The sequence below is a fragment of the Falco cherrug genome, chromosome 10 (assembly GCF_023634085.1).
Source record: "Falco cherrug isolate bFalChe1 chromosome 10, bFalChe1.pri, whole genome shotgun sequence".
NCBI lineage: Eukaryota > Metazoa > Chordata > Aves > Falconiformes > Falconidae > Falco > Falco cherrug.
The window spans coordinates 6,040,273-6,051,443 of NC_073706.1; the positions used below are offsets into that span (position 1 = coordinate 6,040,273).

Genomic DNA, 11,171 nt, shown 5'->3' on the forward strand with positions numbered 1-11,171 from the left:
AGTCTCGCTGGTCCTTGTGTGCACCAGGACTCAGTTCTTCCCTCCTTGTATGGGCAAATCATGAGCCTGATAAAGCCTGTCTGGCTCTGGGCTCCCCTGCTCTCCCCATCACACGTCCCTGTAGATTTACCAGTCCTGGGGACATCACTCTGTCTGTGCGCAGTCTATCAGCAGGAGCCTGGCTACAAATCCAGCATCTCTGCCCTGGTCCTGTGCTCAGGGTGCTGCTCCCCAGAGAGGGCTGCCCCAGCAGGCACCCGCTGGGTGGTGGGGCAGGAGGTGCCTGTCCAGAGGGAGCAGAGTGCAGCCCGGGCTGCCTCTGTCCCCAGTGTGGATGGTGGCACTAGGGATGCACTTAGCGCCTCTGCAGAGTTCGTGATACTGAAAACCCAAGAAAAATCTTAAGCTTTCTCTGCAATTAATGCTAATTATAAACCCTGCTGTTTCTATAGTATCTCAAAATATCACACGGAGTGTTTGTGCAAACAGCGGATGCAGGGTGAAAAAACACCGAACTGCAGAAAATCCAGCCGGTGCAGAGTTCCACCCCCCCCCAGCCTGTCTTCCAGGACACCAAGACACCCTCCTCCCTTTCCACAAGGGTGACACTTGTGAAGAGCTCAAGGGCAGGTTTTTCCCTGCTGATGGCTCAGCAGCTCCCTTGTAGCAGTGATAACCAGGTTTCTCAGAGAGCCAGGTCGGTGCAGAGGGAGGGTGCGGTGCTCCGTGGAAGTGTGGCCATCTCGCTTAGTGCCCCAGTCACGGTGAGCTGAGCCACCCCCTGAACCGGTCCTGAGGATATGTCCTAGTGACATGTCCTCTTAGTCTCTAGTCTCGTGCACAGCAAGATGCTGAGGGGTGTGTGCGGGCTTCCTCATCTGAATAAATAAATATTCCTGTGGGGCTGAGAGAAGGTCTGCAAATAGCTAATGAGAGCTGAAATTAACACTTCTTTGGCTGAATAGGGTGGGTTTTTTTAAAAACACTTCTTTTTTTAATGTCTTTCAAATGTAACTGGCTTTGCAGCGGGGGATCAATGAATCTTTGTGGCTGACTCAAGTTGCGTGAGCGCCCGCGGTTCCCAGCCCACCCCGCAGGCAGGCTCCTCTGCGGCTTCACTTGCGCTGAACGTGCAGCCTCCTCACTGCAACCCTTCTAAGAAACAAATCTGGGGAAGCAGGGAGCTGTGTCATTACATGGGTAATTGTCCCCCTCCAAGGATTTTTGGAAAGGTGTAGGAGGTTCGTAACTGTGCCTGACTGACGTGCAGCAGGTTCCCTGGAGGCAGAGAGCAAAACCGGCGCGGTAGCATGGGTACCCCGGCGTAAAGCTCGTAATGGGTGTTTCATGGTTTAGCAGATGCCTGCAGGACAAACATAGGTGCCAAATGGTGGCCTCAAGCCTCCTCCTTGCCACTCGCGGCATGTTTTTGCGCAACCTCTGAAACAGCTGCATAAATCAGGATACCACTGTATAAATCTTGGTTTGTATCAGTGTACCCCAAGGTTTGACCCTTTTGCATTGCTTCACCTGTGTCCACAGGCAGTGACCTGCATGTAGCCATGCCATAGATCAGCCTCAGGTGCCTGGTGATTAGATTTGGATGCTCGGTCCCCCCAGCAGGTTTTGTTTCACTGCAGTAACTGCAGCAGAAGTTTTGCTGGTGTTTGAGGGTATTGTCTCTTTAGCCTTGCACCAGCGTTCAGGTGCTCTTCATGATTGCTTCAGGCCCAGTCACAGAAACAGGTATGAAGACCGCACAGTGGATGTGGTGGATGCTTCTGGTGTTGGGTGGTAGGAAATGGGGCCCTCTGGTCAAAAAGGAGATGCATCGCCTTGGATGTGTGTGATAAATAAATAGCAAACTGAGTCCCAAGGGGACGGATGCTAGCACCCGTCATCTCACTTTTAATTACTGCTCTAGATGCTTTGCTTTGTCCCCATAAATGAAGATTGGGAAGGGACAGCTACCAAGAGACATCCCATAAACTATGCTGGGAAGATTATAACACTACCTGGAAAACGTTACAGGCTGCGTATGAGCCTGAAAAGACAGAGATTTTCCTTACAGACAATTAGTTATAGTTAAACAAGTATCAAGCAACTGGTGCCTGTAATCATTACTGTGTTGGTTGGGTTTTTTTCTGTGGGGAAAGGGATTTTTAAATGGATTCCATGTAACTAAACTGCTTGGGAATCAGTGAGTTTTGCAAAGCAAAAAGGCTTCTGTTGATGTTGTTCATTTCAAAGATATATTAACATCTGGTTCTTTAGTTACTGGGTTGCTTTAAAATGCAAATTAACAACTTGCCAAAATCAATTTCTTTTGCAGCTTGAATTTCAGTGGAGTCCATCTGGCATCAGCTGGGCAGTTCAGTGACTTCCTGGGGAGCATGGGACCCGCACAATTTGTTGGGCGTCAGACCTTGGCCACCACCTCGATGGGTAAGGAACACAAAATGTTAGGTGCCTTTAGTTTAACCTTGAACAGGCAGCTTGTACAAGCCCTAACAATGCGTCCAGCGTGTGCTGATTTACTGTTCTCCCGCTCCATTTCTCTGTTAAATCAAGTAAGCTTGGCTGAAAGGTTTTGCTGATTGCTGCAAATGCGGCGTTCATAGGAGAGCACCAGCTTTGTGCTTTTCTCTGTGAGATCTGAAAGGCACAGACGAAGTAAAACGCAGCTGAAATCTTGAAAATGCATTGCGTGCATCTTCCTGTTTTTCTTGCTCTCTAAGGCCCACTGGGCTCTGTAAAGATTTTCTTATGTCCACCGTAATTGCATTTTCCAAAGCAGCCTGCAGTTCTAGGTGCTTCAGTTTGGGAGAGATGAGAGGCTAGCTGCCGCTGAAGAGTATGAGGCTGAGTCACCAAAGCCACCACGTTAGAGGGCCGGCGGTAGAGCTTGCTTTTGAAAATGTGGGCTTGAATCACTGTAGAGCTGCTCCAGAGTAACGCAGGAGGAGATCAGGCACTCGGGACCTACAGTTTGTTATAGCTCTAGCAGGTGTGACATGAAGACAGTTTTTTTTAAAACATTTTAGTAACCCACAGAGGTATTGTTTTGAATGTCTTCTCTTTTGATGCTTTGGTTTAGGGGATGTGGAAATTGGCTTGCAAGAGCGAAATGGGCAGCTAGAAGTGGATATCATTCAGGCTCGAGGACTGACACCAAAACCCGGCTCCAAAACTCTGCCAGGTAGTATGCTTTGACTTCCTAAAGTAATTCACCGAGCCCCAGCCTCCTGCGATGCTTGCTGATAGGAGAAATTTTAATTCTGCTTGGCTTCTGCAGGAATAAGCACCCTGTATGCAGTATTGAAAATAAGTCTGGTTGAGCAAATCTTTTCACTGTTGTAAATGCCTTCTTTAGAAATACCTGAGACGTGGTACTCTGTCTTTTCTAAAGTGAGCATGAAGATTTTTTTCATATTTGACCATATTTATTTTTTCCAGCTGCTTACATCAAAGCTTACCTGCTAGAGAATGGCGTGTGCATTGCGAAAAAGAAGACAAAAGTGGCTCGCAAATCATTAGACCCTTTGTACAATCAGGTGTTACTGTTTGCTGAGAGCCCGCAGGGCAAAGTATTACAGGTAAGATGAGCAAGTCTCAAGTCTGCCCATCTCTCTTTTCCATCTCTGCTGGAAGATATTAAGTCTGGCAAGAGATCTGGATAATTAACATAGATGAGGAAAAGCCAATGCTTTCATTGAACCAATCGATGATCTGAATGTAACAAATGGAAAGAAAAACCTTTTTTCATACTCAAACATTGTTATTTGACACCCTGCCAGGTAACATGAGTGCCTACCAGGAAAAGATTGATTTTTATTTTTTTAATTCTTTTTGTCCCCACCCAGTTAGGAGATAGGTAGTACCTATAGATGCTGAACAATCTTGCAGCATAGGTTATCTTCTGCGTTTATACATATTCAGAGCACTCTGTGTTGGCCATCACCCAATCCTGCCTTTTTCTGCCTCTTCTTTTACTGCCATATATTTTCTGCCATGCTCATATTTTCAATTCTGCACCTATGTTTCCAGAGCAAAGAGTGATTTGCATTGTTAATCCATACCTAAATCATTTCCATCCAGTAAAGCCTGGCTAAAATCCACTGGTAATACTGATGTAATTAATCTGCAAGTTTCAATTGCTTACCTCCACTGGCACATGAATTGCTAGCTAACCTGCTGGATCCTTCTCATTAGTGAGCTCTTCCTCATTTACCTTAATTAGAAGCCTTTTGCCCTGTTGCAACGGGACTGCCTATTTTTGACTGAAACGGGGTGAGACCTGGCTTGGTCTGCTTTTGCCTTGCGTGGGTTTCCTTACCTGCTGCCTTGCTGCCAGGAAGGCACTTATTCCAGGAGAATAAAATGAGGAGCTTGGCTCTCTGCCAGTGGCAGTGCCACCAGACCAACTTTCTGCAGTGGCTTGCTCCATCTAATGCTGACCTAGAGCATTAATTTTTGTCTTTTAATTGACATTTGTCAATAATGTTCTGGTTATTTGGAGCCTAGGGAAAGAAACTGTCAGGATTAGCTGGAGATCACTAGTCACCGTCATAACCCATCGTACTCATGCTCTCCTCTTCAGAACACGGACTCGCTCTGGAGTCAGTCGTCACCTTTGTCTTGAGCCGCGTAGGGCCACTTGGTCACGTGCAGATCTCCAGCATGCCTAAGCCCATGACCCTCACTACATCTGTTGTTCCACCCACTGGTCTCCATCGTGTCGTAAGTGTGATTCAGCTTTCCCTGCTCGTCTGCCAGCTCTCTTTCATTAGACCTTCCTCTGCATCCACAAGCCTTTCTCGGCAAGTCTGTTCTGCTTCCCCTGCATGCCACTCCATGTGTGCCCCTTGCGTCACCGGTCCCGCTTGCCAGCGCTCAGCTCCTGCCCTTTCTCCAGGTGAGTAGCCGTGCCTCGTCTCCATCTGCCCTGTGTCACGAGCTCCGAGTGCAGAAGCTAAGACATCCTCTTTTCCTCAAACTTGGCTTTTGACACAAACTGTTGCCCCCCTGTTTTTTCTTTGTTTATTTTTCCTGCCCTTTTCCCCCCAGGCCACCTTTTGTTGTGTCCAAGGCCTATTACTGTGCCAGGACCAGGTTTTACCTGCAGGTGTTGGAGCTGCAGCTCCAAGGATGCTTTGTGCACATGCTGTCCCTGCCCAGGAGGTAGAACAGCAGAATGGTGTCTCACCCATGTTGTGATTCACCTCTTTTCCATGAGGGGCGGGGGGGGGGGGGGGGGGGGGGGGGGAAGTCTGATAACATTAGAATTTGTAAAACTGTGCTTAAAACAACCACAAACCAGCAGCCAGAGCTTCGCTTCACCTTTTGGCAGTGTAAACCTTTCTGCTCTTCTCGGACTGTAGTACAGCCCTGGGAAGGTGAATGAACAGAAAGAAGGATTGATCAGACTCGTGCTCCCAAGCAGATGTGCAAGTTGGAGGATTAACTGTGCTCCCCCCTCTTGTTCCTAAGGTGATAGTCTGGGGAAACTATGGACGCATGGAGCGCAAGCACTTCATGGGAGTCGCCAGGGTCCTCCTGGAAGAACTGGATTTGTCAACTTTAGCAATCGGATGGTACAAGCTTTTCCCAACCTCCTCGATGGTAGATCCCACTACAGGCCCGCTCCTGCGTCAGTCCTCACAGCTTTCCCTGGAGAGCACAGTGGGACCCTGCTGTGACAGGTCTTAGTGAGTAAGGAAGGGGGAACTGCTTTTGTTTTTTAAACATGCTGTCAAGGTTTTGTTTGCTGGAACTCTGACCTCAAGCGCAATGCATGTTCAATCAGTTCTTGTGGAGCTGGAAGAGGAGGAAAAACCAGTGACCTTAGACAGAAGACGAGGGGGAGGGCGCTGTGCCCTCTCCGTCCGAGGAGGAGGTGCCATGGGGCATGAGTCCTAGTTGTCAAATTAGACATACACCTCTTGTTTCACTTCTCTCGCTGTCATTCTTGGACCCTTGTTTCATGATCAGTATCAACCCTGGAAAGTTGCAGCATTTGAAAGAATTTGAGGGGAGTAAGGAAGGAATTTTTCTTAACTGTGTGTCTTAGAAATTTCTAATACGGATTCTTTCACGAGAAAGTACCTGAAATTCAGAGGCCGATATCTGACCTAAAAAGAGCAGGAACAGAAAGTTGAAGAGAAGCGTTAGGTTTTTCATAAGGTCTTCCTTCTTGAAAGGAAGAAAAAGAAAGAAACCTGCAGCTCTGTCTTTAGAATCAGTTCCCTATCACTGAGTCATGTTAACTGTAACGCTGTCGTTGCTGTGTTTTCAAACTGTGCCAAATTACCAGCAAGTGTCTTTACTGCATTACTTGTCTAACACTGCTGATGAAGCGTACTTGGTGGGAGAATAAGTAGCGCCTACTTAGACCAGACAGTTTGAATGAAGTTCGAGTTTAGCAGACTAATTAACTGCAATTTTGCTCAGAAAAAAAAAGAAAAAAGTACTAGAAGAGGGAGCTGAACATCAGACTTGCAGCTTGAGATATGTTTTGTACTGTCAGATACAATGTTCTGCAATTTACTGACTCCCTTACTTGTTGCCGTGCATCCTTTAGTCACGATGTCTTCTATCTCCTGCTTTTCTTCCATCTCCTTTGTACTGGTACATATCTGCTGGAGATGCTGCCCTTCCCGTTGTGCTGTGGACTGACCTGAAACAGGACTGTTTTATTCTGCCATGGGAAAGGAGATTGAGGTTTCTGGGGGTGCAGAAGAAAGAAACCTCAGTTTGTCATCTGACAAGAAGGTGCTGGCGAGCATGTAACCTTCCTTACGGAGAGGGAGGTGCGTTAGGCAGTCTCGGTAGTACACAAACGTTGTCCGGCGTCCTGCAAGAGGACATGCAATCCCCAGAGTATGGAGAGGTAGCGGGTGAGGAATCTGAAGACGCAGTGGTCACAGCATGTATATTTTGTTAATTAAAGTGCAACACTAACTGTAACCAAGTCTTGTAGGTTAAACCAGTAAAGCACATTCTCTGAGCTGCTGAGCTGCAGCAGCTGTTGTCAGCAGAGTCACGTGCTGGAGTAAGTGCGCTAGATCGTCAGACAATTAAAATCTTATTATCCAAAATAACAGAGAGTCTCCAAAGATTTTCTGTTGATAGGCCTGTTTTGGCTAAGTTTTGTCTTAGTTCCTAATGAGGGTTTGATGACTGCCGTCTCAGAATAAGCTTTTGGAGATGTTTTACTTTGTGATTTAAAAGTGAAGGTCCCATGTCATGTTTAGGAATGAGCAGATCCTTGACCTGTCGTAGAGGCATACTGAACATTTATTTCTGCATGTGGACCTCAGCTTTGTTAGAGTAAAAGCATGAGTGTTGAGTGGATGGTAGAAGCAGTTGCTTTTGGTCCTAGCTTGTCTATGGCATTTTAAATTATTTTGAGATAAATTACAGGATAGATGCAAAAATAATAGGCCTTACAATAATCTCTGTAAAAAAAATGATATAAAGGAGAGGGAAGGAGGATAAGGGATGTAGAATGAATAGTTTTTAGAGTCTTCAGTGGCAAAAGCCTCAACATTTCAGATAAATCTCTTAATTTCCTTGATCAAATATGTCTCTGGCCTCTCACTAATTATTTTTTCTAATCGTATTAGAAAAATTCTATATATTAGCTGAAGAAAGTTTGTTGCATGCTGGTCAAACTGTTGTGGCGCTCTCTTTTAATTTTATTTTTTAAAAAAGCACATTTACTGTAATTCAAGTCAGCATCTTTTCCTCTTGGTATGTAGTGAGTACTAGGCAATATTGTACAATATATGTATGAACTAGAATAGATTAGGTAGATTTAGTGGTTTGTAGCACTGGATCTTTTAATAACTATGTCTTTAAAAGGACTGTGGGGAGCTCCAGGTACATGCCAGACCTGGCAGCTGAGTAACAGGGCTTCTGTCTTAAGTTATGCCGAAAACTTTATATTGGTACCTAGTTTGGACATTATCTACCAGTAATAGCTAGTTAATCATGGTTTTCCTGTGTCAAATAAGATGAAGGCAACATTTTTGCAGTCTTTAATGGGGAGTAGGAAACTATATATGCCAAAAATATTCCCCCGGAAAACTTTGTTTAATGGCTGTCTGTTGAAAAGCTCAGTTCCTGTATGCCTGGCAAACGCAATGCGTTTCTATATCCCACCCCTCCAAAAGCTCTGCAAGCTCAGTGATGATCAGTTTAGTTACAACAGGACTACTTAACACTGAGGACTATCTTCCGTATGTTTTTAATCATGTTAAAAGGTCATTGTCAGGGTAAACAGAAAAGTTACAGATCTACTTGTGTTATTTTTGTTAACGTCTCGGATTCTGAAATTTGGAGGCAGTTTTAACAGTCTGCTCCGTCCTGTTTTCTTCTACATTTTTTACGTGGTTGATTGTAGTCCAGTCTTTCTCGCTTTTGTTTCTACTCACTTCCAAGTCCTCTTTCTCCCCAGAAAGCGAACGTTGCAACCCCTGGCTGCCACACACAGCAAAGTCACATGAACTGGCAAGTGCAGATGATTTTTGTAAAGCAGCCTCGCAGGAGGCCTGAGCGTGCCCGCGGGGCACACAGCAAGGCCAGGAGAGCTGCACGGTACCCTGCACTCTAAGTTCTTGTTTCACTCGCGCCTGTGATGCCTGCACTGACCATTGTGTATTACAGTTAAAAAAGAAGTCTTCTAGTTATCCATCAATTTAAAGACTACCAGTTTAGCATCCGAGGCAAGTCTCAGACTTGGAATAGCTTGTTTTTATAAAGCTTAACCTTCTTTTTTCCCTAAAATTTGACTTGCCAGTTTCTGTTTAAGGTGATGTGAAGTGGCAGTTGGGATTGCCAGCGTGGTTGTGTAAAAAGTGGCAGTTTGCTAGAGTGCTGAGAAGCTGAAAACTAATCTTTGGTCCCCTTTACAAGTCTTGACTGAGTTTTTTCCTGTGTCTGAGTCTAGCTGTTAGTTATGTTAAGGAGGGGGAGAGAGAGGAAGAGCAGGAGACTTAATTAAAAATAAAATAAAATAAGGCATCATAGTATTTGGTCTGTGAACGATGATGAGGGATGAGACTGAGGAGAGAGAAATACCTGCGCAGCTCAGGGTTGATTCCCTGTTCCTCATGCATGAAATACTACATTATAATAGCAATGGGAGGATTGCTTGCCAAAAAAAAAATAATGGAGAACTAGTCCCTAAATGTTACTTGCATTACTATTGCCATGGAAAACAGAGAAATCTTGATGCTGAGGGCATCCCTGAGAGCGGAGTGATCTTTCCCCAGTGGGATTCCCCTGCACACAAGGAGAGCAGCCCTGCACATGGCTTTGCCCTCCTTGTGCTCTGAGCAAAAAGCAGCTGTGACCATGGATAGTCCTGGTTTGTTCAGGCAAAAAAATTAATGATTTTTTCCCCCTGGTCTCCTGGTGTTGCTTTCCCTTTGCCCCAACACAGCTGAGATGCCGCAGAGCCAACGCAGGGGCCTCGCTCTGCAGTTCAGTCCGTGGGTCCGCATCCTGCAGGCAAAGCCACGTGGGCAGGCTGGAGCATCCCTTCTGTGCTGCGCGTGGGCGTTTGCGTCCATGGGCAGGGTAAGGGCCAGATGACTTTATTGTTTAGTCAAGTACATCCCTACTTCTTGGCCATGGATTGTTTCAAAGGATATTGCAGAATTATTTGCTTTGAATGAAAATATATATTTATTGTTTCTAGCTATCGGATCCTTTATCAACGTACTGTTCTAAATTTGCAGGTCTTCTGGAGTATGAATATCACAAGTTCCTGTAAAGGAGCTATTTTTAAGATGTTGAGGCAGTTAACAGAATCTCAACCTAAGCATGTTTAGTAATGTTTAGACAGCAAGACAACTTTTTTATGAAACTCATTTTAAGTTAGTTTATTACATGCTGTTGGTAATATTTTAAAACAGGAAAAATATTTTTCTTTAAAAGACAAAATGATGTATGTTTTTTAACAGATAACATAATTTAGTGTTTTCAAAAATGTTTAATGTTCTTGGTATGAAGTTTACTCATTCTTTTGATTTCTATGTTCCTTGTTATATTTTACCAACTTTTTTCCAAAAGAAAAGAGGCATATGTAAATAAACACCAGAAAAGAGTCCTATAAGAAATTCTGTTCAAACTGGCCATAAAATTATTAGTAAATATTTGTTATCGTTCATTAACTCTCAGCTACTATTCAAGCCTTTGTTGAAAGAGTTGATGTTGTATTTTCAAGATGAGAACTACTTAGCTAGTTTTGTCATAATCCTGTACTCTGTATAAAAATCTTTTTATAAAGAAAGTCTAATAGGCTAACAAGCAATAATTTATTCCATTTGGTGTGCACAGATTGTGACTTGCAGGCTGTAGTACATATTGTTGATACAGTTTATAATTGTCTTCAATCTCAATGATGTCACTTTTGAAAAAGATCCATATTAACTTTGATTGTAAAAAACGAAGACTGGGCTGTTGCCTCGTGAGATACATTCATCCTATAGACTTCTCTGTGAGTATATGTGCCCATTGACATGAAATCTCTTAGGTAAAGAATGAAACAGCTGTAGGTGACTTCATACTACAGAGGTTAAAAAATAGTTTCAATGTAAACTTTGTGACTGTTTCAATCTCCCTGTTTTTCTTAGGCTATCTAGTATTTGTAACTCAACGCGAATGGTTCCCACTGCCACTGTAGCCCTGATAAAGCAAAAAAGCCTTTGCACTCTGGGGCCACACGAGTTCTGCCTGACAGCTGCCTATTTTCCTTGAGATACCGGGAGCAAGCTAAAGGGAGGGGATTTTTTTCAGAGCAGCAGATTGAGCTGCCCTTCTTTAAAGGCTTTGTGGGTTATTTTATCCATTTCATAGGTGGTATTTGTCCATTGTGTTAGAAAATTCCACCCAAGGCAGAGAGATTGCACCTTCGCAGAGGATCACGGGGGTCTAACGTGTAAAACGGGAACAGGCTGTTCTGTGCCATTCTCCAGAAGTTAGCTAATGCTGGGCTCATCTCAAGATTTTTCCAAAGTGGCAGGATCAGGATACTGGCTTTTGTCAGCTCTACTGTTGATGCAGTGCGTAAAATAAAACAGCTTCGAAACCGTATCCCAGTTCATTGCCTGTGGATTTCTTGCAGCGTTTCCCATAGGAAAAATCTTTGTGTTGTTCTCGAGATT

At 44.5% G+C, this 11,171-nt stretch overlaps 1 protein-coding gene across 1 annotated transcript in view; it reads left to right on the forward strand.

The window, feature by feature from the left end:
• Positions 1 to 10,610, forward strand: part of RIMS4 (regulating synaptic membrane exocytosis 4) — a 56,292-nt gene extending 45,682 nt beyond the window's left edge. Inside the window, exons 3-6 of the mRNA XM_055722358.1 lie at positions 2,333 to 2,445; positions 3,098 to 3,199; positions 3,457 to 3,596; positions 5,491 to 10,610. Of these exons, the coding sequence (XP_055578333.1) occupies positions 2,333 to 2,445; positions 3,098 to 3,199; positions 3,457 to 3,596; positions 5,491 to 5,709 (574 nt within the window). The 3' untranslated portion in view covers positions 5,710 to 10,610. The remainder of the gene's footprint in view (positions 1 to 2,332; positions 2,446 to 3,097; positions 3,200 to 3,456; positions 3,597 to 5,490) is intronic.
• The last annotated feature ends 561 nt before the right edge of the window (positions 10,611 to 11,171 follow it).